Below are 27,613 nucleotides of genomic sequence, written 5' to 3'. Positions count from 1 at the left end.
GTCCAAACTTTTGACTGGTACTGTAGCTCTAAGTATAAGCAAGTGCAAGCAAACGAGCTGCGATGAGGTAGGCCTATTCGTTCAGCACTTTCTAAATGGACAGCGACAAATTGAGAGATGTTAGTTCAGATAAATTTTGCAAGATGTTGAGGCCTTAACTTTACTCTTTAAAAAAAAAACACTAACACACAGAGAGAGAGCGATGCTGAGTCAGCGGTTTGCCTACCATTTGACATTTTTTTATTATGTGGTCTAAAAATAAAGGAAAATCCACTTTTATAGACAATATACCGGCGCACAGACAACGCATTGCGCAAACTAAACAACCCTCGCCATATCAACTGGAATTACAGGGGTCTATTACTGAACTTTTTGTTGAAAAACAATATTTGAATGGGAAGAGACTGTCAAACATGGTTACAGACCCAACAACACTATATAGTATCCCCTCCCCGTGAAAAAAAGTACACACTAATTATAATACAAATAGTAAGCAAAACAATGAAATGCACCATTCTAACATCACATAAAATGATGAATGAGATGGACCTATATAAGCAATATAACAATGGAGGTGTACAAACGATGGCATAAGGGAAAGATGAGCGGTTGAGAGGCAAGCTGTAATTTCGATTAAGACATTAGCAAGCTGAGGCGGACGAGCCTAATGTATATGCCTATTCGTTGGGCACTTTTCAAATGGACAGCGACATAATTCAGAACATGGGCCGTTTTTACAGTATTCTCTCAGTGCACCAAGTCAGAACCGCAGGATAAATAACGGGGGCACATAAGCAGACAATGAAAGCTCTTACAATATTCGATGATTACATTTCTCTAACAGCTATAGGCTACATGTGCACCACCAAGTCAGAACAGTAGACTAAGTTCTGAGGGGGAGAGGATTTGTCGCTCAATTTGTAGAGTATGGCACTAGTAATGGCAGGGTAGTGGGTTCGATTCCCGGGACCACCCATATATTGAGATGGACGAAATTCTTAGGGTGAGACGCATAGGCTACTAACAGCTTATTACACAACATACACTTAGTATTACTTTCTTAGCTAGAGTATACATATCTCCCTGGCATATTACATCACTTATGCAGCAGCATACAATAAATATTTTTGGACTCACTGTTGTTGTCCTGTGCTCACTTGTACAGGAAGATGGCATGGTGGTCCACCTTGTAGACAAACTTGTGACACAGCCCTGCAGTGCTGTCTCACAATTACCACTCAATTTAATGTGTGCTATAATTTTGGCAAGCACGTACCTATTCTCCTTTGTTTATTGGTTGTGAAGGTCAGGGCTTGTCTATATGCAGTGTCTAGCTGAGCCACAATTTTCCCCAGTAATCCTAGTTTAAAGGCCCTGAACAGCCATTCTGAAAAGTACTTTTTCTCTCATGGCTAACTATCAGGAAGTTTGAAAAGACAGGCTGAGTGGCCCGGAAGCTTATATTAATTAATTGACTGACGGCTCTTTCAAACATCTATGTCAAGCAACATGAATGCACTCAAAGAAACCAAGTTTGTATTCTGCTGTATTAACTCAAGTAATTTTTGCTCAAAGCTGACCTGTTTTGCATACCCTACCCTACAATGAGACATCCATGTCTTCATCACTGGAAAAGATAAATGGTTGAGTTTGATAAAATTAACAAATAGGGTTGTCAAACTATTAAAACATATCTTGAATGAAACAGCAAAAGAAATTGTTTACATTATTTTACCTTTAACGTCTAAAAACATGAACGCTTCCGCGTATGTTGTAGCTTAGACCCTATTTGACATAACCTGAGGTATTTGTGTTGTGCCCGCCATCAGTTGAGAGACGGCATACTCTTGAATACAGTGTGGGTCTCATTTCAATCATAGACTGTACATATACCTTCAGACCATTGCAATTTAGCTGGTACATCATTTACATTTTCACTTCCAATTACTACCATAACGATGGCTGTCGGTCAACCCACAAATGTGAATGTATATTTGATTTATTATTTCAAAAGGTTTTCTTTGTAAGATTGATAGTATAATTTAAAACTACTAATATTCCCATTCAAGTCAAAATGTTCTGATGTGTGGACCTCCAAACATGTTTGCGCTACCTTTTAAATTTTATTCCCATTTCAGTACATTTATCAGCCAAAACATGACACCCACACGCTCTGTGTCAACCAATGGCAGACACAACACAAACACCTCAGATTACGTAAAATAGGGTTTAAACTAAAATATATGCAGAAATTATAGTTGGTGATTTTTAAACACATTTCTGGGAAATTATAGAATAGTTTGACAACCCTGATTGTAAGCTTTTAAATTATTATTTTAAATCAAACTCAACAGTTTATATTTTCCAGTGATGAAGGAATATATGTCTCATTGGTGGGGTATCTAAAATGGGTCAACTTTGAGCACATCCCTCCCCTAAATGTTTTGGCATTCAGGTCCAAAAAGTTACTTTCTTGACCACTTCTACCATGTATGGAACGTTTAATTCAAATCAAAGGGGCGCAGTTAAAAAGGGATTGAAATCAAATGGAACAACCCTACAACTAAACCTTTTAGACTGTGCTTACACAGGCAGCCCAATTCTGATCCATTTGCCCAATTATTGCCAAAAGTCCAAAGAACAATAATTGGGCAAAAGGTTCAAATTGGGCTGTTTGTGTAAACAGCATAAGGCATTCCTTTCTCTATTATGTAACATGGTCCCTTTGGTTGTCTCGAGTTGCATGTAGTGGTGAGTTTACAGTTGTTGCGAATTTCATCCTTTTTTTTTTTACTAGATCTGGGACACCGCACGGCAGGAGAAATTCCAGTCGTTGGGAGTTGCTTTCTATCAGGGTGCAAACTGTTGTGTCCTTGTGTACGATATTACCACTCCCAACACCTTCGAACTCTTGAAAGCTGGCAAGATGAGTTCCTGATTCAAATCAGCCTTCATGACCCAGAGAACCTCCCCTTTGTTGTGCTTGGCAACAAAATTGACTTGGAGAACAGCCAGGTCTGTGCATTTGCCCAGATGTGTGAATTATGTGAAGTTGTGCCATGTTGCATAGTTATCTCAGTTTTTGGTTTGCTGTGTGAAATGTCATTTGTAAATATATTATTGACCAGGTGATTTCCAATCAAGCCCAGGCATGGTGTACAAGTAAGATCAGTACAGCTCCTTCAAGACAAGTCCGAAGGAGGCCAATGTTGATCAAGCCTTCCAGACTATTTGCCTAAATGCTCTCAAACAGGTAGCCATATGCTGATTGAATTTAGATGTTAAACTAATGACAACTTTCACACTCGAATAATTGATTGATACAGATACAAACATGCATTCAAAGCTTTTTTTCCTTCCATTTCTAGGAATCAGAAGTGGAGACTTATGATTTCCCAGATCAGACAGAGGGATGACAAACCAGCCTCCTCCAGTGATGGCTGCAGCTGTTGAAGGGAGGAAAAAGGATGAATATACACAATGATGTTTGATTGAGGGGGGTGGGACTACAAACATGTACATTCCTAGCATTATGTCTTCCCATACGTGAGATATCAGATGAAAATGCAAATCTCCCTGTTTTTCTCTTTTAAGTTTTTTTTTTCTCCCCATGTGACATGAACTGAACATCAGTTACATCAATTTCAGTCTTTTCACCAAGACAACTGGTTTTGTATTTGATATTCATCAGTCATGCCATAACCTATGTTATGTCGGGGAGACATCCAATGCAGATTCTACCTTATCAACGTGCCTTCCATTTTGGTTGTGTTTTCTGTGCTAGCTAACTGTGTTTGTCATGGTAGTCATAACTACCATTCTTCATCTTTAAAGAACTTGGTGTCACAGTCATTCTCACTTATCTACACTACTATTGTATTTACTATTAAAGGAGGTTAATACTTACGTACAGCATAATTGCATGAACAATAGAGAAGAATTGGAAGACAGTTCTGAGCTGCTGATTTGAGTGTAGAAATGGAACTCAAGTGTGACAGTAGGTGGTGGGAGAGAGGAGACAACTCTCACTAGGAAATCCATTATGATCAGCAATTTGTGCTGTATCTCTCTAATATGGACAATGCAGTCAGAGGCAAATTCCTGTTATTAAGTCACATTGATTATACAAAACTGGACATCTTGTTAGATGCGAGCTGAAATAGCTTTTCCCAGCTAAGAATGTTCAATATGCAGGCCAATGTGCACCCTGCTACCATAGATAAGGCAGAACGTCTCTCTCACACACAGACTTTATGGTTTGATATTTTTTAAACCATCCATGGGTATATATACACACAAACACTGCATAGTTATGCAGGTCCTCATCAAGTCTACATACAAAATGTATAAGGTTGTAAGTAGAAGTTAAATATCCCTATAGATTTCATATAAAATCATGATAAAGTTGAATAAAAAGGTGCAATTATAACACTATTTGAGGTAGATTGTGCTTTCTTTCATACTAGGGCTAGGCCTATTGAGTTGTACTGTATTTAGAATTTAGGGGAAACAGTTACTTGCTTTTTTAATGCTTGTATAAACACAATATTTACAAATCATACAATGGCTGCAAATGGCTGAACAGACAGGCACCACTCACCTTCTTACAGATAGTTTACAGAAAACATACCATCACTCATTTCAAGCACATTGCTTATAAATAAGAACTTCCATAATTACTCAGTGTCCTCTTGTGGCATGATGTAGCAGCCACAGATAACTTTAGACCAACAGTCAAAAGGGATTGGCTCTCATTGCAGTCTTGATTTGATCAAGTGAAAATATCCTATTAATTGAACTGGAATGAGTGAAGAAAACAAAGAAAATAATAATTAAGCCAGGCTGTAATCTGGAAGCTTTGCAATAAGACTATAGTCAATAGTTCATTTTATCCCCGTACAATTAAACCTTTATCAGGCTGACACTGGGGATTCTCAGCATGAAGTCAATTTACACTGCAGCTCCCCTGCCATAATCTGTCAAAATTGACCCACCACTCCTCTGGGAATCGCCAGAATACTGTCATGTCAGATAGGTAGGCCTTCAATCCATGTACGATGTGTCCATACCCTCACTGTCTGGGTGAAGCAGTCGCCCAGCCAGGCGTTCAATGTCATCCATGCTGAGTTGCCTAAGTGAACGTTCATAATCCTTAAAGAGAAAGCAGTGTTAATCAATAGCTAGAGAAATACACTGCTCAAAAAAATAAAGGGAACACTTAAACACAATGTAACTCCAAGTCAATCACACTTCTGTGAAATCAAACTGTCCACTTAGGAAGCAACACTGATTGACAATAAATTTCACATGCTGTTATACAAATGGAATAGACAACAGGTGGAAATTATAGGCAATTAGCAAGACACCCCCAATAAAGGAGTGGTTCTGCAGGTGGGGACCACAGACCACTTCTCAGTTCCTATGCTTCCTGGCTGATGTTTTGGTCACTTTTGAATGCTGGCGGTGCTTTCACTCTAGTGGTAGCATGAGACGGAGTCTACAACCCACACAAGTGGCTCAGGTAGTGCAGCTCATCCAGGATGGCACATCAATGCGGGCTGTGGCAAGAAGTTTTGCTGTGTCTGTCAGTGTAGTGTCCAGAGCATGGAGGCGCTACCAGGAGACAGGCCAGTACATCAGGAGACGTGGAGGAGGCCGTAGGAGGGCAACAACCAAGCAGCAGGACCGCTACCTCCGCCTTTTTGCAAGGAGAAGCAGGAGGAGCACTGCCAGAGCCCTGCAAAATGACCTCCAGCAGGCCACAAATGTGCATGTGTCTGCTCAAACGGTCAGAAACAGACTCCATGAGGGTGGTATGAGGGCCCAACATCCACAGGTGGAGTTGGGCTTACAGCCCAACACCGTGCAGGACGTTTTTCATTTGCCAGAGAACACCATGATTAGAAAATTTGCCACTGGCGCCCTGTGCTCTTCACAGATGAAAGCAGGTTCACACTGAGCACATGTGACAGACGTGACAGAGTTTGGAGACGCCGTGGAGAGCGTTCTGCTACCTGCAACATCCTCCAGCATGACCGGTTTGGCGGTGGGTCAGTCATGGTGTGGGGTGGCATTTCTTTGGGGGGCTGCACAGCCCTCCATGTGCTTGCCAGAGGTAGCCTGACTGCCATTAGGTACCGAGATGAGATCCTCAGACCCCTTGTGAGACCATATGCTGGTGCGGTTGGCCCTGGGTTCCTCCTAATGCAAGACAATGGTTGACCTCATGTGGCTGGAGTGTGTCAGCAGTTCCTGCAAGAGGAAGGCATTGATGCTATGGACTGGCCCGCCCGTTCCCCAGACCAGAATCCAATTGAGCACATCTGGGACATCATGTCTCGCTCCATCCACCAGCGCCACGTTGCACCACAGACTGTCCAGGAGTTGGCGGATGCTTTAGTCCAGGTCTGGGAGGAGATCCCTCAGACCATCCGCCACCTCATCAGGAGCATGCCCAGGCGTTGTAAGGAGGTCATACAGGCACGTGGAGGCCACACACACTACTGAGCCTAATTTTGACTTGTTTTAAGGACATTACATCAAAGTTGGATCAGTCTGTAGTGCGGTTTTCCACTTTAATTTTGAGTGTGACTCCAAATCCAGACCTCCGTGGGTTGATACATTTGATTTCCATTGATAATTTCTGTGTGATTTTGTTGTCAGCACATTCAACTATGTAAAGAAAAAAGTTTTTAATAATAATATTTCATTCATTCAGATCTAGGATGTGTTATTTTAGTGTTCCCTTTATTTTTTTGAGCAGTGTATAAAATAATTCACAGTACAAAAGTTGTAACTACACAGTCTCAGGTGAAAACATTCAGTGAATTATGTACTTCAGCGAAAGTACAGAGGGATCTTTTTAAACACTTCATTGGTAATTATTGTAGCGTAGAAACAGCATTCACTGGGTGTGCATGAAAAGCAGCTGAAATACTCCAAAATCAGAATAATGCATTTCCTGAGTGTTTTGTTTTTGTTGGTGAGCATGATAAGACCTATGGATATGGACCAACAACTGCCTACTCTTGTTAATGGAAATACTGTACCTTGACAAGCTGTTCTTGCACTTTAGCTGCATCTGCAGGGCTGAAATGCTTCGCCAGGACAGTGGACAGAGTCTGCCACACCCCACCAACAGCACTGCTACTGCTAGCCATCCCAGCCACACCACTCCTCTCCCCCGCAGGACGAACCACCAAATTTAACTTGGCCTCTGGCCCAATGGAATAATCACTCAATCGGTGTTCATCTGAAAGGAAAATTGACAAAGATGTGAATAGCTTTGTAATATACATTGAGCGTACAAACATTAAGAATACCTACTCTTTCCATGACAGACTGACCAGGTGAAAGTTATGATCCCTTATTAAATCCACTTCAAATCAGTGTAGATGAAGGGGAGGAGACAGGTTAAATAATTTTTAAGCCTTGAGACATGGATTGTGTATGTGTGGCATTCAGAGGGTGAATGGACCAATTATTTAAGTGCCTTTGAACAGGGTTTGGTAGTCGGTGTAATGGTACAGAGGGTTTGTGTCAAGAACTGGTTGTCATCAAGGCAAAGGGTGGCTTGCTGCTGGATTTTTCACACAACAGTTTCCTGCATGTACCAAGAATGGTCCACCACCCAAAGGACATCCATCCAATTTGACACAACTGTGGGAAGCATTGGCGTAAACATGGGCCAGCATCCCTGTGGACGCTTGACACCTTGTCAAGTCCAGGACCTGGCGAATTGAGGCTGCTCTGAGTGGAAAAGTGGGGCATGCAACTCAATATTAGGAAGGTGTTCCTAAAGTTTGGTATACTCAATGTATGTACAGGTATGGATGTTACAAAGAGTATTCAAACATGCAGCAGGTCAATGTGTAGCTTGGTAGATTCAGTGACTTGACATCAAACACAGTTGTCTACAACACCCCAGCTGTGTATGATTGTCATATGGCAGTGTCTAGGTAACTGGATTTTTCCGTTAACTACTAGCTACGGTAGTTGGTGTAGGTACCTGCAAGGGCTTTCCCTTTGTAAAGCAATCGTTGCTGATTTGCAGGTATATTCAGACGTTCAGACACCAGTTCTTTCACAGTGGATACTTTTTCATCTTCTGTGACCTGAAATTGTGACAGATTAAACAACTGACATTTAATATTCGTGACTATATTGATGAGCTACTGCACAATTTTTTATAATTGAACAAGTCTTCCTGACTTGAACGCGCACTAAAGCCCTGAACCAGAACTACAACGTTAGCTAACTGTCTTCACTACTAGTACGAACAAGAAAGCTACAGTAACTAGTTAGCTAGCTGACACTACATTTGTAGCCAGCTAGCTATCATTTCATTAAGTTACAGCCCTGTTGTGAACAAGACAGTCCGTAGCTAACGTTAGCTAGCTACATTACAAAAAAAATACACATTTCTTTAAAAATGCTAACTATCTAGTTTCCTAACTGTAACCTGTACTGAAGCCCGTGATGCAGGAAAACAACATTTGCAGCTAAGCTAGCCAAACATAGCCACCGGCTCTGGTCTGACTTTCGCTCTGCTTACCTGTACGTTGCACTCCTTTCCTTGAAGTGGTTTTACAGTTAAAATCATTGTATTGACTGTTTAATTAAGACCGATTCGACGTTATTATATCAGGTTTGTTGTTTCTTCCAACAGGCCGAACCTTATCAACAATCCATGTTCTAGTTACTTCCCTACTGCTTTTACTACTCAATATGTGCGTGCTGCCCCCTATTGTGTGGAGTATGTTCGACCGGTCACTTATGGGGCTGGAGAAATGTTACTCTCAAATGCAAGGATAATTTGTGCATGATTATATTAAAATTGTTTAAAAAAATGTCATCATGATAATTTTGTTATCGAGAGCATTACACAAATGTAATAGTATTTATTTATGTTATCGAGAGCATTACACAACTGTAATATTATTTATTTATAACATTAGGTTATTATAAATGTTGAACCTGCTCATCAAATTCAGGGAAAAAATCCTTAGATATAGCCTTTTTGCAATAGGGCTATGTGTACCACGATGCCAATTTGTAATATGATGACATGACATCCACGATTTTACCTACAAGAAACTTTGGTGAACAAACACCCCCTTACTATTGAGCGAGTCATGTAGGCTAATTAGGTACGAAAAACACTGAAAGAAGTGTGTCCCGTGTCCCGTGTCCCAATTAGGTACGAGAGCAATGTTGCGCGACGCGAGAGAACAGGGAATCTGAGAGCCAAGAGTAGCCTACTGGCGAGAGCGTTCAGGCGTCATCTATCCATCGTCTTTCTGTAGCTACAAACATCCAATCTTCACTGACAGTATTGCAAGTGCCTGTGCTGCACCTGTCCATTATTTTAAATCGAGCGAAAACAGAATCGAAAACAGTCAGCGACAGATGTGATTCGATTCTTTAAAACTAAAAGATAGACTATACTGCAGGCATTCGATTCTCAGACTTTCTTGCTGATGTCCTTCAGGTAGGTAAGTTATTTTACTTTGTGATTTATTTATTTTTTACTGTGAATTTAAAGCTGAATGCATGTACACTCTTAACAATTTGACATATTTTGTTGCGTACTATGCCTATTATTTCATCAACTGCAGCCTTAGTAAGAAATTAGTTTTTGAGCTGTCTTTTCAATCAAAGACAGACTAATTAGAATGTTCTAGAAATGCAACAAATAAATAAAACATTTGCAATGTAACACACTCTAAGTATCTCATAATTCCCTTGCCGATCAGCTCTGCACCGCTCTACAGAGGCAATGGGTACACTTCGAGACTTGCAGTTTGCCCTGCAACTGAAGATTGAGGAGCTTCGCCAGAGGGATACACTCATTGATGAGCTGGAGCTAGAGTTGGATGCCAAGGATGACTTGATTCGAAGGCTGCAGGGTGAACTGGACCGCTACAGGGCAACCATCACTCCCCCAGAGTCTTCTGGAGCTATTGAAGGTAAAACATTATGCTAAAAGTATATCCACATTTCAGGCAATGTTTTTCTTTTATGCTCTTATACATCTTATTTATCACATACAGAGCCTTCAGAAAGTATTCACACCCCTTTACCTTTTCCACATTTTGTTGTGTTACAGTCTGAAATTAAAATGGATGAATTTGAGATTTTGTGTTACTTATACAGATTAATTCAAAATGAAAAGCTGAAATGTCTTGAGTCAATAAGTAACCAACCCCTTTGTTATGGCAAGCCTAAATAAGTTCAGGAGTAGAACTGTGCTCAACAAGTCACATCATAAGTTACATGGACTCACTCTGTGTGCAATAATAGCATGGTTTTTGAATGACTACCTAATCTCCACACATACAATTATCTGTATGGTTAGTGAATTTTAAACACAGATTCAACCACAAAGACCTGGGAGGTTTTCTGATGCCTCACTTGGGGCGGCAGGATAGCCTAGTGGTTAGAGCGTTGGACTGGTAACCGGAAAGTTGCAAGTTCAAATCCCCGAGCTGGCAAATCTGTTGTTCTGCCCCTGAACAGGCAGTTAACCTACTGTTCCTAGGCCATCATTAAAAATAAGAATTTGTTCTTAACTGACTTGCATAGTTTAGTAAAGGTAAAATAAACAAAGAAGGGCACCTATTGGTAGATGTGTAAAAAAAAACAGACAGTCCCATTGAGCATGGTGAAGTTATTCATTACATAAATATGGTCTATCAATACACCCAATCACTACAAAGATACAGGCATCCTTTTTAACACAGTTGCCGGAGAAGAAGAAAACCGATCAGGGATTTCACCATGAGGCCAATGGTGACTTTAAAACAGTTACAGAGTTTAATGGCTGTGATAGGAGAAAACTGAGGATGGATCAACATCATTGTAGTTACTCCAAAGAAGGAAGCCTGTACAGAACTAAAACCAACAAAAACTGACAAAGAAATTAGCATTATGTTTTAGGAAAATCTAAGACTAAAATGGGTGTCTAGTAATGATGAACAACCAACTTGACAGAGCTTGAAGAATAAAACAAATAATAATGTGCAAATATTGTACAATCCAGCTGAGCAAAGCTCTTGAAGACTTACCCAGAAAGACACTGCCAAAAGTGATTCTAGCATGTATTGACTCAGGGGTGTGAATTCTTATGTAAATTAGATATTTCATTTTCGATACATTTGCAAAAAACATTTCAAGTTGTCATTATGGGGTAGTGTGTGTAGATGGGTGAGAAAATAAGTCAAGGGGTATGAATACTTTCTGAAGACGCTGTATTTCTATATGTGCCGACACAGGATACATTGTATTGATTGTCTGAATATTATGATTATTTTTCTTTTTTCTTTATTTAACTAGGCAAGTCAGTTAAGAACAAATTCTTATTTACAATGACAGCCTATCGGGGAATAGTGGGTTAACTGCCTTGTTCAGGGGCAGAACGACAGACTTTTACCTTGCCAGCTCGGGAATTCGATCCAGCAACGCTCTAACCACTAGGCTACCTGCAAATACTCTACATTTGGCTATTTGTTGTTTTTAGACTTAAATTGGGCTCCTTATATGTTGCACAAAGAAAGTGAGCAGAGAAATCTATTTATTTGCTTGTTTCAGGGCATTCTGCACAGTGTGAAGAGATCCAGAGAACCAGAAGAAAGACCATATTGTCAAAGCCCCTCACTCAGGATCCAAGGCAACGTGCTTTGGCCACCTTGAAAAGCTACAACAAAAGCCAACAGTGAGAAAACACACTAAAGACACTGTTAGCCTTGGCAACATTCCCTTTTAACTGTTCCACTTGAGAAATGTGCTCCTAAAGGCCCTTAAGGCTGATCAAGTGGTACCTGCACAGACACAAACGTCAATAAGGATTTTCATTGATAGATACACACTGTATGAAACTTGGCTCAAGGCTTGAGAGCCTTTGTTGTCAAACACTAGCCACAGTGAAATTACTTATTGATTGCCTCACACACTCTTTACTCCTTCAGGTCACAGGAGCTGATTCAGACCTCCTTTTTAGAGAATGACTTTCTAAAGAACCTGGAAAGTGGGCAAATCCTGGCTATAATGGACTGTATGTACCCCACCACAGTCAACCAAGGCTGCTGCGTCATTCAAGAGGGAGACAGTGGAACTCTTGCCTATGTTCTAGAAGGTAACAAGTTAAATCAACAGTGATTTAAAAGTGGTGAGTATAGTGTGGATTGACAATACAGTCACTTCAAGGTCCAAACCCTGTTGTCTTTTTGAATTTCCATGCATAGCCTCACTCTCAAAAAGAGGACTTAAGTATACCCAAAGTTCCCAAGGTATAGTAATTGCTCAAGGTGTTTTGGTGAATGATTCTTTGAGCACTTGGTTCCACAATCTAAGAGCAGGCAGCTCTTGGTCTTTAATGTATGTTGGTTGTTCGTTTTTTAAAGTTGGCTCAGAGATATGCTCAGTAAATGTGACTCAAGTATACAAGTTGAGTTGGTATGCTTCTCTGTTAGTGCCGGCACTGCTTTCTGGCGCAATGAGGGGGAATGTTAGAATGACCTGTTTCTGGAAGGAGAGAGGGAGAGATGGTGTTGTGCATGATAAGTGGCATACAAAATGTTTAATGTCAGACAGGGACAGGGCAAGAGGCCCATTCATGATCGGCCCTGGTTTGCGATGCTCATTGATGCTGGAGCTCAGGCATATCTCCTGCTACCCTCATATCTGATGTGACAGGCAATCGGGCACGGTTGTCCAATTTGCTTTTCTTGTTACCTGAGCCCTAGACTGTTTCTGTTTCTGCTGTGCTGTTGTAGATGAAAATGTCTCTACCTGACACATGGCATATCTCAGACAGCTGCGTTCATCTGATTGTGTCAGTCACACTCCCTGCACCTGCAGCTGGGTGAGGGGGGCTGAGCTAACGTGTGGTCACACCTCCTCAGCCGCCACCCTGCTGTTTGTATGGACGCCTCAGACTGCCATCACCATTCTTTACCATCCTCCTCTGAAGGAGATCAAACAGCAACTGCACTGTCATACACACACACATAGTCTAACACGCACATGCCAATGCCATAAACACACACATGCAAACATAAACATGCACAAAGGTAAACACATACATGCATTTTTAAACACAAGGATGCCACATATTGCTGCAACATCACTGGTGCACTTTGATTTTAAGCATTTGTAATCTGTTGATAACAATATATTCTGTATTTGCTGCATTGCGTATTTGTGTTTAAATGGGCATTTAACAGAGGGGAAGATGGAGATGACCAAGGATGCCAAGAAGCTTCTCACAATTGAACCAGGAAAAGTGTTTGGAGAATTGGCACTCCTGTACAGCTGCACCTACACCTACACTATATCAGGTACTGGAGCGTTGTGTATGGAGTGCTGTGTAGTGTGGTTGTTCTATTCCTTTTGTAACAACAGCTGAAGTGAATGCAAAACATGTTGTCTTGAAATCCTTTCACAATTCTGCTGTGCTTGGATTGATTTTTCATTGTCCTAAAAAACTGATTGTTCAAGAGAGCATCACCATCACAGACCAGCCTATTCATCACAGCTGTGTAGATTTGGTGTCAGATTGGGAAGTTCTGTAGAATTTCAAATCAAAATAACTTTTTCAAACACTACATCACAGCTTCAAACACTCCTCTCCTCTGAGATGTGTGGAATAAGAAAACACATCTTTGGCTCATAAATTACCTGACTGCCATTCTCAGCTCTCCTACTATTTATACCATTTATTTGGAAATGGAAATTAACATACGCACATATGTATAATGATATATCAAAACAACACATTTTATTTGGTTATACATTTTCTCTTTATTGATTTCACTATTTCACTGCATGACTGACCAAATATCCTCTCAACAAGACCTATTATTGCTCAGTGACTTGCAGTTGATTTTCTCAATGGAAAATTAAATGTGTGCTATCGTCTCCCTACACTGTCTGTGCCCATAGCCCACTGGGAAATGCAGCCACTGCTGCTCACATCTGACCTGCTTTCACAAAGAAATAGGTTGACGGAATGGACAGAATCAGTGCAAATGAAAAAAATCTGTTCATTTCTCCCCCTCTTATAGTGTTTCCTTTGTCATCCTCCTGTCCTCTTTTCCACTGTGCCACCATGTCCATTTTCTCTTTCAGGGCATTGCCGGTTTCCTGTTTAATTGTATAGTACATTTATCTTTCAGTCAATCTCCCTATCTGTACTCACAGCAATATATACATGTTCCTGGCCTTTTCTCTTTCTTCTGTATGCACTCTTCCCAACCCATTCCCTGGTTCTCCTGGCTGACCTGAAATTACTTTTTCTCTTTGTTGCCATCAAAGAACATCAATAAAGCTTTCTATCCTGTAGTCTAAAATCACTGTAACAGTAAGAGGTTTAGGTAAAAAATGTGTTCCCTGATTTGACATTCATGGTCACACAGGATGTTCTTCCCAGAAAATGGCAAAGAGTATGACATTTAAAAGGGTTAGACTAATATCTGACATTCAAATTTTAGACTTAAATATACACGTTACAATTCCCACCAAGTGGGTTAACCCTATTGGCACGATAGGGTGTTTGCCTTTTCACGTCAGTGACGTCGCTTCCCTGCCTGTCTGCCCTGCCGTTCGGTACATTGGTGTCAGAAGTGGGATGGCAGTTGTCAAGACCATCGGAACACATGACCAGACGCGTGAGGGGGCTGCGGTAGTGATGAAGCACGGGGACGTGCCTTCCCGTTCGAAGGCGGCAGTGTAGTGACCCTTGCTATATGAGCCACGTTAGAATTCCCACCAAGTGGGATGACCCTACTGGCGCAATGCGTAGGCCAGCGACCCGGGTTCACTTCCCTGCCGTTCGCGACAATACGTACCATATAAAGATAACAATGGCATGTTGATTTCCCACCGGGCTTTCATTACCAACTTAAATAATGGCATGATTGGGAGGGGAAGGACTAGATGGATTGGAGTTGTATGGCCAGTACAGGACGGAGCCTCCTGTTCGCACAAAGCCCTGCTGAGTCAATTAATCTGGATCATTATTAATTTACAACATCTCTATCAGAGTTCCATTACTGTCTGCCCACAGAACAGACAAAAGAAGAGAGGAAGGCTGCGTGGGGAATGTAATCTAGAATCTGTCCTCCTTATTCTTTTATCCACAACACTTTCAGAGAAAGGAACACAATCACTCAGACATTCCTTTTAAGAGTACAGGAAACATTTATAGTAGTGTTATGTAACTGTGTTTCTAGGAGTAAATTGTTTGTAGAGCCTCGTTTGCAAACCCGGCCTTGACATCTATTTATAGAGATGAAAATGTTGTGAAATAGAAGACATTTGCTAAGAGCCATAGCCTTACATTGTAATGTAACAGAGGGGACTATCTATAATACTAACATAAACTGTAAGGGTAAGAATTAAAATTTCCACTCAACACACATACTGTATACTCACAGAATACATTCATCCCTAAAGAGATTTCTGTTTCTTCCTACCACTGCTCTTGACATTGTGTGATTTGGAAGATCTTCTTTACCAATCCCTGTCTTTCTTTGCAGCCCTAAAAAACAGCATGTTGTGGGTAATTGACCGGCAGAGCTTTCAGACCATCATGGTGCAGAGTGGCCTCGGCAGACTGGCCGAGTTCAGAGAGCTCCTCTGCAGGTCAATACCACCCTCATCACTACACAAGGAAAATGCATATTTGTGTAAAATTGAAAATACATATTTGTGTAGAATTGACAGTAATCTACAATCTACGCGACTATAGTAGAATCGTTAAAATGTAATAAGTTGTCAATCATCATGCGGTTTGTGTGTTTGTCTGGCTGCAGAGTACCCTTCCTGCGCTCGCTGCCAGAGGATGTGCTCATGAAAGTGTCTGATATTCTGGAAGAGGTACAGAACATGAATCTATTATACACATTCACTCCTCAGATTCACTAACACAACATGCTGTAGAAAAGCCATGTTCCACAAACAGAATCTAGCTAGCTAATCATTTTTGTATGTCTTCCAAATAATTATTACCCATCTGCTATGCATTCTCTGTTGACAGTTTACAGGTGTATTTGCATTGCATTGGCGGCCTAATCAGGTTGGCACACAGACAAAATATCTGTGTTGATTGGTTGGTGATGTACACATGATAGGATTCTCAACATCTCACATGCTACATATCCCTTCTCCCCCTGCCGTCATACTTTTATTTCTAACTCCCGTCGCTCATTTTCCCACCTATCCACCATCTCTCACCTGTCTGTCTCAACAGAGTCACTACAGTGAAGGTGATTATATTATTCGCCAGGGTGCCACAGGGGACACGTTCTACATCATCAGTAGTGGCCAGGTAAGGATGAGGATGGCTGAACCTTACCTTGAACTCAATAAACAAGCTTCAACTAGTGGAGGACAGAAATATGCATCTGCAGGGGTTAGTCTGACACAACAACTGTACTGGCACAGATGGTGCTAATTAATCCATGCATCGCCACATTTCAAAGATGGTGTGAAAGAGACAAGACAGACAAGCAGTCTCTACCCCCTCTATCTGCCTCCCGACCTAGGTGAAGGTGACAGAGAACAAGTCAGCCGATGAAGAGGCAGTACTCCTGTCAACTCTCTCTGAGGGCCATTGGTTTGGAGAGAAAGCACTGAGGGGGTGAGAAACAGTAATACATCATGTGCTTTTATCCAAATGTCTGTTATACAGCAGCTTACATTCCTACACATTACATGGCTTGATATACATTGACATACTAGCTCTTTCGTATCACAAATCTCAATAACCACTCGACAGTTGTAGTTACAGAGTAATAGAACATACATACCATTATACTATATGTATAATTCAGCTATCACTAAGCCAACATTGTCCAAGTTTGATTGACGGAATCATCTGGGGAATGAGACGTACTCTCCCTATGTGATCACATTTTGCTCATCATGTTGTCCCTCATCATCAACTACAATCATTAGGACAGTGTGAGCTAGTGACAATATGCAAATTCATAATGGAACTATCAAGGTCAATGGATTCGAGAAAATGATAGTAATAAAAGCAACACGGGGTCTCAGATTTCAAGAGAATATTCTGAGCGATAACATTTTCTGTCTGCATGGTGTCAGTGCTGTTGTCATTTATTGCAATGCCATTTTGATAACCTTTCAATTACAAACCTTTTGTTCGATTTCCAGAGAGGATGTGCGGACAGTGAATGTCATTGCTGCTGGTGATGTCACATGCCTGGTTGTGGATAGAGAGTAAGTGATTTGTTTAGATTATGACATGATTTTTGAGAATGTTGGATATTCTGGTTCAATCTTATTTGTAGAATTATGTAGTACAGATCTCCAACATGCACACAATGCCCCACCACAGTGACCCCCATGCACACAGTGCCAGTATAGTTTTATAAGCCACTTAGTTATGATGTGAAAATTGTTAAAAATGTTTTAAGTGACCTAAGACCATATCATCTTTCATCAGGTCTTTCAAAAAGATCATAGGTTTGGTAGAGGACAGTCATAATGTGCACAAGAGCAGCGAACTCAAAGCCCAGTAAGTAGCAACTGAAACTATAGGTAACACTTTCCAGCCAACAAGTATATTGCGTTTGTACTTGTTATAAGCATGGTATAAACCTTTATAATGTCTTATCATAAGGCTTACATGTTTTGTCTCTCTAGCTCTCTGTTTATATTTTAATGAGCCTTGATCCAAATGAACCATTTTTATGGATTTAACCTTTATTTAGAACAAGTAAAGCAACATTGGCTAATTCATCTTTTCCATGTGTGCAGGTCAGAGGAAGATGCAGCTCTCCTATCCAACGCCTCTCTCAGAGATTTCCAGGTCATCTGTAACCTAGGAGAGGGAGAAACAGGTCATTCAGAGCTGGTGAGTTGTTTCAAGTTGTATTAGTAGAATGTACGGGATATGCATGGAATAAATCATCCAAGGAAATGCTTACTTGCAGGTTCCTTCTTGACAATGCAACAACAATAAAAAATAATGAAAGATAAGAATACAAACAAAGTAAATGGCAGTAGAATAGAATAAACATTTTAGCATAAGTATTATACAGGAAGGCACAATTTATAGTCCAATATTTACACGTGAATTGGGGAAGGGGGACAGTGTATAAACTGAGCCATATAATAAGAGTCTGTTAGCAGCAGTTGTGTGTGTGTGTGTGTGTGTGTAGCATGAATGTATATGTGTGTGTGTTTGTCTGTCTGGGTGTGTGCATGACTGAGGGAATGTGTGCTAAGGTGCGGAGAGTCAGAGCAGATGGTCAGTCCAATTCAAGTGTTCAGCAGTCTGATGGCTTGTAGATACCAACAGGTTCAGAGACAGTTTCTATCAGACCTCATACTCCGATACCGTCCTGCAGTCCCGTTGATGTGGATCAGGTCAACAATCAACTCCTTTGCTTTTCTGACATTGAGGTCTTTGTCATGTCACCATAATGCCAGTTCACTTACCTCCACCCCATAGGGTGACTTGTCGTTGTTGGTTATCAGCAAACTTGATGATAGAGTTGGTGTCGTGCAAAGCCACGCAGTTGTGGGTGAACAGGGAGTACAGCAGAGGACTGAGGACACACACCTGGGGGGGCCCTGTGTTAAGAGAGTGTAATCACTTGGGCGTCCAGAGCAGTGAGAGTATTCCTGGATGGTTGGGTATTGTCTACCTCGAAGCGAGCATAGAATGTGTTAAGCTTGCCTGTGAGGGAGACTTCGGTGGGCAACGTACAGCTAGAGTTTCCATTGTGACACGAGTCTGTGTTGTCGACCATCAATTCAAGTTTGAGTCTGTATTGTCGTTTTGCGTCCCGAAGGTATTGAGCTCGTACCTGCTTGTCTTGTACGCGCTATGCACATCCGAGTCATCGGGGTTCGTTCTGCTGACATTGAATGCTGAAATACGTGCTCTCAGCATTGTACGGATATCACCGTTCATCCATGGTTTTTGGTTGGGGTATGTCCGGATTATTATTGTGGGTACAACATCATCAACACAAACCTGTGACTGACAATGTATATTAATGTTGATGGATGAGTCCTGGGTGGATGAATCTTTGAACATATTCCAAGCATTATTCTCAAAACAATCATGCAGCATTGAGTCTGCCTCCTCTGTCCAGCGCCTCACTATTCTCTGTGTTGGTGACTCCCTCTTGAGTTCCTGCTTGTAGGCGGGGAGTAGGAATACCGACGTGGTCTAATTGGCCGAAGTTGGGAGTAAGTAGTGGGTCAAGCTTGAAACTGTGTCAGTAAATCCCAGTGCATTATTGTCTGGTTTCCATGTTGCTTTTAATGGATTAACCTACATGTTGATGTTTTTGCATTCCTTCTAGGTACAGCTGAAGACCAACATCAACTGCCCGTTCACCATGAGGGTGTTGAGGAAGCATCAGATCCTAAGCACTGCTCAACAGGAGTGCATCCTGAGGGAAAGACACATCCTCATGGCAGCTCATAGTCCATTCATCGTCAGGTGTGCTGTGCACCCAACCACCAGCCAAACATACCTAGGCCGGGATTCAATCCTATCGAGGGTTATAGGCATTGCGACTTAGGCAATGTTCCCATGTTCACGGAGATCCCATTCACTGTATAAACGCTGCATATTTTGGCTCAATTTATTTTTTTAAACTCAACGCCTATCACCTGTGATTGGACTGAATCCTTGCACTAATCTTAGACTGCTTGGCTCACTATATGCTTATCAACTGGACAACACCTGTGTCTTCTTTGCCACTCCTAGGTTACACCGTACCTTCCGAGATGCAAAGTGCCTGTACATGCTGACAGAAGCTTGTTTAGGTGGTGAGCTCTGGAATATACTGAAAGACAGGTACTACTAACTTCACTACTGTCTACTACATGTTGTTTTTTATATTTTACAGTATGGATTTTATAACTGAATTGCTAGCGTTTTAATTCTTATTTTTAGGACACAACATCAGTATGTCCCACTTTCTAATCCCTATTGTGCTCTTGCTCCTACATTTCAGAGGCTCGTTTGATGACAGTAGCACACGTTTTTACACTGCCTGTGTTGTTGAGGCCCTTATCTTCCTGCACCACAACAATATCACATACAGGGATCTGAAGCCTGAGAATGTAGTTCTTGACCAGCGTGGATATGCCAAAGTGGTAACATGACTAGAGCTCCTTTCACTGCATTTCAAACCCACACAAGATGGAGGGGTACATTCTTAGAATATAATATAGTAATTGTCAATTTTGCACAAGGTTACACAAAGAAATTACAGTACTTTCAAAGGTTACATTTACAGTGCATTCGGAAAGTATTCAGACCCCTAGACTTTTTCCACATTTTGTTACGTTACAGCCTTATTCTAAAATGTATTAAATACACTGTTCCAAAAAAATAAAGGGAACACTAAAATAACACATCCTAGATCTGAATGAATGAAATATTCTTATTAAATACTGTTTTCTTTACATAGTTGAATGTGCTGACAACAAAATCACACAAAAATTATCAATGGAAATCAAATTTATCAACCCATGGAGGTCTGGATTTGGAGTCACACTCAAAATTAAAGTGGAAAACCACACTACAGGCTGATCCAACTTTGATGTAATGTCCTTAAAACAAGTCAAAATTAGGCTCAGTAGTGTGTGTGGCCTCCATGTGCCTGTATGACCTCCCTACAACCCCTGGGCATGCTCCTGATGAGGTGGCGGATGGTCTCCTGAGGGATCTCCTCACAGACCTGGACTAAAGCATCCGCCAACTCCTGGACAGTCTGTGATGCAACGTGGCGTTGGTGGATGGACATGATGACATGATGTCCCAGATGTGCTCAATTGGATTCAGGTCTGGGGAATGGGCGGGCCAGTCCATAGCATCAATGCCTTCGTCTTGCAGGAACTGCTGACACACTCCCGCCACATGAGGTCTAGCATTGTCTTGCATTAGGAGGAACCCAGGGCCAACCACACCAGCATATGGTCTCACAAGGGGTCCGAGGATCTCATCTCGGTACCTAATGGCAGTCAGGCTACCTCTGGCGAGCACATGGAGGGCTGTGCAGCCCCCCCCAAAGAAATGCCACCCCACCATGACTGACCCACCGCCAAACCGGTCATGCTGGAGGATGTTGCAGGCAGCCAAACGTTCTCCACAGCGTCTCCAGACTGTCACGTCTGTCACATGTGCTCAGTGTGAACCTGCTTTCATCTGTGAAGAGCACATGGCGCCAGTGGCGAATTTGCCAATCTTGGTGTTCTCTGGCAAATGCCAAACGTCCTGCACGGTGTTGGGCTGTAAGCACAACCCCCACCTGTGGACGTCGGGCCCTCATACCACCCTCATGGAGTCTGTTTCTGACCGTTTGAGCAGACACATGCACATTTGTGGCCTGCTGGAGGTCATTTTGCAGGGCTCTGGCAGTGCTCTTCCTGCTCCTCCTTGCACAAAGGCGGAGGTAGCGGTCCTGCTGCTGGGTTGTTGCCTTCCTACGGCCTCCTCCACGTCTCCTGATGTACTGGCCTGTCTCCTGGTAGTGCCTCCATGCTCTGGACACTACGCTGACAGACACAGCAAACCTTCTTGCCACATCTCGCATTGATGTGCCATCCTGGATGAGCTGCACTACCTGAGCCACTTGTGTGGGTTGTAGACTCCGTCTCATGCTACCACTAGAGTGAAAGCACCGCCAGCATTCAAAAGTGACCAAAACATCAGCCAGGAAGCATAGGAACTGAGAAGTGGTCTGTGGTCCCCACCTGCAGAACCACTCCTTTATTGGGGAGTGTCTAAATGCCTATAATTTCCACCTGTTGTCTATTCCATTTGCACAACAGCATGTGAAATGTATGGTCAATCAGTGTTGCTTCTTAAGTGGACAGTTTGATTTCACAGAAGTGTGATTGACTAGGAGTTACATTGTGTTGTTTAAGTGTTCCCTTTTATTTTTTGGAGCAGTGTAGTTTCTCCCCCTAATCAATCTACACACAATACCTGGCCACTCTACCATGAGGGAGGTGACCAAGAACCTGATGGTCTCTCTGACAGAGGTCCAGAATTCATCTGCAAAGATGGGAGAACATTCCAGAAGGACAACCATCTCTGAAGCACACCACCAATCAGGCCCTAATGGTAGAGTGGCCCACTTGGAGTTTGCCAAAAGACACATAAAGACTCTCAGACCATGAGAAACCAGATTCTCTGGTCTGATGAAACCAAGATTGAACTCTTTGGCCTGAATGCCAAGTGTCACATCTGGAGGAAACCTGGCAGCATCCCTACGGTGATGCATGGTGGTGGCAGCATCATGCGGTGGAGATGTTTTTCAGCTGCAGAGACTCCTGGGAGACTAGCGAGGATCGAGGGAAAGATGAACGGAGCAAAGTACAGAGATCCTTGATGAAAACCTGCTCCATAGCGCTCAAGACCTCAGACTGGGGCGAAATTTCACCTTCCAACAGGACAACGACCCTAAGCACACAGTCAACACAATGCAGGAGTGGCTTCGGGACAAGTCTCTGAATGTCCTTGAGTGACCCAGCCAGAGCCCGGGCTTGAACTCGATCGAACATCTCTGGAAAGACCTGAAAATAGCTGTGCAGCTACACTTCCCGACCTGACGGAGCTTGAGAGTATCTGCAGAGAATAATGGGAGAAACTTCCCAAATACAGGTGTGCCAAGCTTGTAGCGTCATACCCAAGAAGACACGTGCTTCAAGGTGCTTCAACAAAGAACTGAGTAAAGGGTCTAAATACATACGTAAATGTCATATTTCTGTTTGTTTTGTTTTTATACATTTTCAAAAAATTCTAAAAACCTGTTTTTTCTTTGTCATGATGGGGTGTTGTGTGTAGATTGATGAAGAAAAAAATCAATATAATAGATTTTAGAATAAGGCTGTAACGTAACAAAATGGGGGGAAAAATAAAGGAGTCTTCCATAATCTATGGAAAATATCACTTTGGAAAATATATGTTATGGATCCATTGAGATACTGAACATCCATATTCATGATTTGACTGTGCTACTATTCCTAGGTGGGGTTTGGTTGTGCTAAAAAAGTGGGCTTGGATAAGAAAACGTGGACGTTCTGTGGCACACCTGACTATATGGCCCCTGAGATAATCCTGAACAAGGGGCACAGTGTGTCTGCAGATCTCTGGTCTCTAGGCGTCTTCGTGTTTGAACTGCTGAGTGGAAGGTGCGATTATAAGACAGTCCATTGCTCTCCAGAGATCCAGTTTTTTGTTCTTATCTCTGTCAGTCATTCTCGTAGATGTCTCTTCCCAATCTTTACCTTTCCAGTCTCCCATTCTGTGGCCCTGATCCTATGAAGACTTTCACAGCCACCATCCGTGGGATTGACCTGGTTGAATTCCCAAAAACCATCAGTAAGAGTGCCTCAAGCCTGATCAAAAAGCTCTGCAGGTGTGACACATTTAGAAATGTCTGAAAACAGACATTCATTGTATCACACTTCCTCAGCTATTAGTTGTGTGTCATGATGACTCTCTGTCCTGGTCTCTCAGGAACAACCCTGCAGAGAGACTGGGGAACCAGAGAAACGGGGCCAAGGACATCCAGAAGCACAAGTAAGATGAAAGACTGAGATGAAAACATCAGACTGTGTCACTGTCATCTATATAGTCTGTTATAGTCTGTTATCTTGTCTTTCTTTCAGGTGGTTTGAAGGTTTCAACTGGGAAGGACTTCGCAAAGGCACTTTGTCTCCCCCAATCATACCGAAAGTAAGTACTTGGCAGAGATACAGTTGAAGTCTGAAGTTTACATACACCTTAGCCAAATACATTTAAACTAACTTTTTCTCAATTCCTGACATTTAAATCCGAGTAAAAATTCCCTGTCTTAGGTCAGTTAGGATCAAAACTTTATTTTAAGAATGTGAAATGTCAGAATAATAGTAGAGAGAAGGATTTATTTCAGCTTTTATTGATTTTATCACATTTCCAGTGGGTCAGAAGTTTACATACACTCATTAGTATTTGGTAGCATTGCCTTTAAATTGTTGAACTTAGGTCAAACGGTTTGGGTAGCCTTCCACAAGCTTCCCACAATAAGTTGGGTGAATTTTGGCCCATTCCTCCTGACAGAGCTTGTGTAACTGAGTCAGGTTTGTAGGTCTCCTTGCTCGCACACATTTTTTTCAGTTCTGACCACAACTTTGGAAGTACGCTTTGGGTCATTGTCCATTTGGAAGACCCATTTGCAACCAAGCTTTAACTTGGTCACAAATGGGTCTTCCAAATGGACAATGACCCCAAGCACACTTCCAAAGTTGTGGCAAAATGGCTTAAGGACAACAACATCAAGGTATTGGAGTGGCAATCACAAAGCCCTGACCTCAATTCCATAGAAAATTTGTTGGTAGAACTGAAAACGCCTGTGGGAACAAGCTACCTAAGTATGGTTCTCAATCAGAGATAACGATAGACAGCTGCCTCTGATTGGGAACCATACCAGGCCAAACACAGAAATACAAAACATAGAACAAAAACATAGAATGCCCACCCCATTTCACGCCCTGACCAAACATAAAAAAGAAACTAAGTTTAAATGTATTTGGCTAAGGTATATGTAAACTTCCGACTTCAACTCTATATAGTACCACAGTCAAACGTTTGGACACACCTACTCATTCCAGGGTTTTCATCATTTTTACTATTTTTACATTGTAGAATAATAGTGAAGACATCAAAACAATGAAATAACACATCTGGAATCATGCAGTAAACTAAAAAGTGTTAAACAAATGAAAATATTTGAGATTCTTCAAAGTAGCCACCCTTTGCCTTGATGACAGCTTTGCACACTTGGCATTTTCTCAACCAGCTTCATGAGGTAGTCACCTGGAATGCATTTCAATTAACAGGTGTTCCTTGTTAAAAGTTAATTTGTGGAATTTCTTTCCTTAATGTGTTTGAGCCAATCAGTTGTGTTGTGACAAGCTAGGGGTGTTATACAGAAGATAACCCTATTTAGTAAAAGACCAAATCCATATTATGGCAAGAACAGATCAATTAAGCAAAGAGAAATGACAGTCCATCATTACTTTAAGACATGAAGGTCAGTCAATCCGGAAAATGTCAAGAACTTTTAAAGTTTCTTCAAGTGCAGTTGCAAAAACCATCAAGCGCTATGATGAACCTGGCTCTCTTGAAGATTGCCACAGGAAAGGAAGACCCAGAGTTACCTCTGCTGCAGAGGATAAGTTCATTAGAGTTACCAGCCTCAGAAATTGCCAAATAAATGCTTCACAGAATTTAAGTTACAGACACATCTCAACATCAACTGTTCAGAGGAGACTGCGTGAATCAGGCCTTTGTGGTCTAATTGCTGCAAGGAACCACTACTAAGGACACCAACAATAAGAAGAGACTTGCTTGGGCCAAGAAACACGAGCAATGGACATTAGACCGGTGGAAATCTGTCCTTTGATCTGATGAGTCCATATTTGAGATTTTTGGTTCCAACCGCCGTGTCTTTCAGAGACGCAGAGTAGGTGAACGGATGATCTCTGCATCTGTGATTCCCACTGTGAAGCATGGTGGAGGAGGTGTGGGGGTGCTTTGCTGGTGACACTGTCTGTGATTTTGAATTCAAGGCACACTTAACCAGCATGGCTACCACAGGATTCTGCAGCAATACACCATCCCATTTGGTTTGCACTTAGTCCCACTATTATTTGTTTTTCAACAGGACAATAACCCGACACACCTTCAGGCTGTGTAAGGGCTATGTGACCAAGAAGGAGAGTGATGGAGTACTTCATCAGATTACCTGGCCTCCACAATCACCCGACTTCAACCCAATTGAGATGGTTTGAGATGAGTTGGACCGCAGAGTGAAGGAAAAGCAGCTAACAAGTGCTCAGCATATGTGGGAACTCCTTCAAGACTGCTGGAAAAGCATTCCAGGTGAAGCTGGTTGAGAGAATGCCAAGCGTGTGCAAAGCTGTCATCAAGGGTGGCTACTTTGAAGAATCTTTTGATTCCATATGTGTTATTTCACAGTTTTGATGTCTTCCTTATTAATCTACAATGCCAAAAATAGTAAAAATAATGAAAAACCCTTGAATGAGTAAGTGTGTCCAAACTTTTGACTGATACTAAAATAATCATATGTTGACTCTACATATACTTGCATATTGTATTTTACCATTAGAAATATTATTTTTTTCAGTTCATCAGTCACTTGGAGGACAGCAAATTGGACCCCTTCACTGACATCCTTGAGGACTCACCAGCTGTTGAGGACTCAGACTGGGACATAGATTTCTGATTGAACAATATAATACTGATCTGGGTTGAATCCTACACATGATCTGATACGAAAATAGTTTTTGGTACTGGAAATAAATTAAACCGAAGAGACAGAGCAATGGAATGCAATTGTGTTCAGCGTTCTTTTATTTCAATGGGTTAGAATATTTTGTAATGACATATTTTGTGAACTAGCAAAGAAGTGAATGTTGTTAGCTGTTCCTGTATTATCATGTGATATTTCTTACTTTGTATTATTGTTTTACCAAAAGTGTTATGTAGGCATTTTCAATTCATAAACATATGAGTCAATATCTGAATATTTGTAATTAAATAAACAAACAAATAATAATCTGAGCTTTATCATGTGAATGTATTCAATAACTGGTTGTTAAATCATAGGGTGTTATAAAACGCTTTAATGTTTAAAGTTTTTTTAATCACCTCCAGCATTTGTTGAGTTGAGATATGAAGTGCTTTACGAATTCAATAGCTTTTTTTCTCTCATTATCATTTATTTCAAGAGCAATAGACTAGCTGCAGACCTCATCTCTCAGGCCCCTCATCTCTCAGGCCCCTCTCTGTACTGCCACGTACTGGAGACCTCATCTCTCAGGCCCCTCTCTATACTGCCACGTACTGGAGACCTCATCTCTCAGGCCCCTCTCTATACTGCCACGTACTGGAGACCTCATCTCTCAGGCCCCTCTCTGTACTGCCACGTACTGGAGACCTCATCTCTCAGGCCCCTCTCTGTACTGCCACGTACTGGAGACCTCATCTCTCAGGTCCTTCTCATCGCTCAGGCCCCTCAGTGACGAACCGCCCAGGAAAAACGAATCCCCTCTTTCAAAAGGCTGTTGGATGTGTAACAGTATAACTTTAGACCGTCCCCTCGCCCATACCCGGGAGCAAACCAGGGACCCTCTGCACACACCAACAACAGTCACCCTCGAAGCATCGTTACCCATCGCTCCACAAAAGCCGCGGCCCTTGCAGAGCAAGGGGAACCACTACTTCAAAGTCTCAGAGCAAGTGACGTCACCGATTGAAACGCTATTTAGCGCGCACCACTGCTAACTAGCTAGCCGTTTCACATCCGTTACAGATGCTCATCTTTCTATTGGCTCGCGACTACTTTATCGTTCTATGGGTCGCAGAGGCAGCCATTTTTTGACAGGCTACTGTTCCTGATTTATATGCTCATTTGTAAGTATTTCATTAATGGAATGCCTTTCATGTCGCTATCCCAATTGTTTCATTGACGTGTTTATTTCATTCTATTTGGGAGACAACAAATTGAACCCTGTTTTGTATTATTGTGAAGAAGAATAGTTTTGTGAAGAA

At 41.8% G+C, this 27,613-nt stretch overlaps 2 protein-coding genes across 9 annotated transcripts; one reads left to right on the top strand and one right to left on the bottom strand.

Moving 5' to 3' along the window:
- Nucleotides 1–210: 210 nt before the first annotated feature.
- On the bottom strand, nt 211–8,731 carry LOC135541422 (ubiquitin-like protein 4A-A). 2 transcript variants are annotated; one of them, XM_064967672.1, is made up of 5 exons: nt 8,555–8,731; nt 8,009–8,114; nt 7,050–7,252; nt 4,995–5,151; nt 211–3,446 (listed from the first exon to the last, which is right to left on the bottom strand). In XM_064967672.1, exons 1-4 carry the CDS (start codon nt 8,600–8,602, stop codon nt 5,044–5,046), a joined length of 465 nt encoding a protein of 154 aa, XP_064823744.1. In that variant the 5' UTR covers nt 8,603–8,731; the 3' UTR covers nt 211–3,446; nt 4,995–5,043. The 2 variants fall into 2 exon arrangements, with proteins under 2 accessions (XP_064823744.1, XP_064823734.1); XM_064967662.1 differs by lacking the exon at nt 211–3,446 and having other exon boundaries at nt 4,509–5,151.
- A 484-nt stretch (nt 8,732–9,215) lies between these two features.
- On the top strand, nt 9,216–26,620 carry LOC135541389 (cGMP-dependent protein kinase 1-like). 7 transcript variants are annotated; one of them, XM_064967614.1, is made up of 20 exons: nt 9,216–9,494; nt 9,756–9,968; nt 11,590–11,713; nt 11,967–12,133; nt 13,224–13,337; nt 15,537–15,642; nt 15,813–15,876; nt 16,250–16,327; nt 16,545–16,639; nt 17,176–17,241; nt 17,468–17,539; nt 17,782–17,878; nt 19,341–19,480; nt 19,751–19,840; nt 20,001–20,142; nt 23,024–23,187; nt 23,292–23,377; nt 23,516–23,578; nt 23,668–23,734; nt 25,704–25,978. In XM_064967614.1, the coding sequence occupies exons 2-20, from the start codon at nt 9,779–9,781 to the stop codon at nt 25,828–25,830; spliced, it is 2,052 nt and encodes a 683-aa protein (XP_064823686.1). In that variant the 5' UTR covers nt 9,216–9,494; nt 9,756–9,778; the 3' UTR covers nt 25,831–25,978. The 7 variants fall into 7 exon arrangements, with proteins under 7 accessions (XP_064823686.1, XP_064823712.1, XP_064823702.1 ...); XM_064967630.1 differs by having other exon boundaries at nt 9,218–9,494; nt 23,292–23,414; nt 25,704–25,836; XM_064967622.1 differs by lacking the exon at nt 25,704–25,978 and adding an exon at nt 26,187–26,620 and having other exon boundaries at nt 9,219–9,494.
- The last annotated feature ends 993 nt before the right edge of the window (nt 26,621–27,613 follow it).

The sequence above is a fragment of the Oncorhynchus masou genome, chromosome 1, assembly GCF_036934945.1.
Source record: "Oncorhynchus masou masou isolate Uvic2021 chromosome 1, UVic_Omas_1.1, whole genome shotgun sequence".
Classification (NCBI taxonomy): domain Eukaryota; kingdom Metazoa; phylum Chordata; class Actinopteri; order Salmoniformes; family Salmonidae; genus Oncorhynchus; species Oncorhynchus masou.
Note: the sequence above shows the minus strand (reverse complement) of the source record. Positions and strands in the feature narration are given on the sequence as shown.

Coding starts and splice junctions, on each gene's coding strand:
- LOC135541422 (XM_064967672.1), bottom strand. CDS start 8,602: ATGATTTTAACTGTAAAACCACTTCAAGGAAAGGAGTGCAACGTACAG. Junction 7,253..8,008: donor CAAAGGGAAAGCCCTTGCAG/GTACCTACACCA, acceptor TTTTCCTTTCAG/ATGAACACCGATTGAGTGAT. Junction 5,152..7,049: donor TGCAAGAACAGCTTGTCAAG/GTACAGTATTTC, acceptor TTTCTCTTTAAG/GATTATGAACGTTCACTTAG.
- LOC135541389 (XM_064967606.1), top strand. CDS start 9,779: ATGGGTACACTTCGAGACTTGCAGTTTGCCCTGCAACTGAAGATTGAG. Junction 15,877..16,249: donor TGTCTGATATTCTGGAAGAG/GTACAGAACATG, acceptor CTGTCTCAACAG/AGTCACTACAGTGAAGGTGA. Junction 17,540..17,781: donor AGCAGCGAACTCAAAGCCCA/GTAAGTAGCAAC, acceptor CCATGTGTGCAG/GTCAGAGGAAGATGCAGCTC.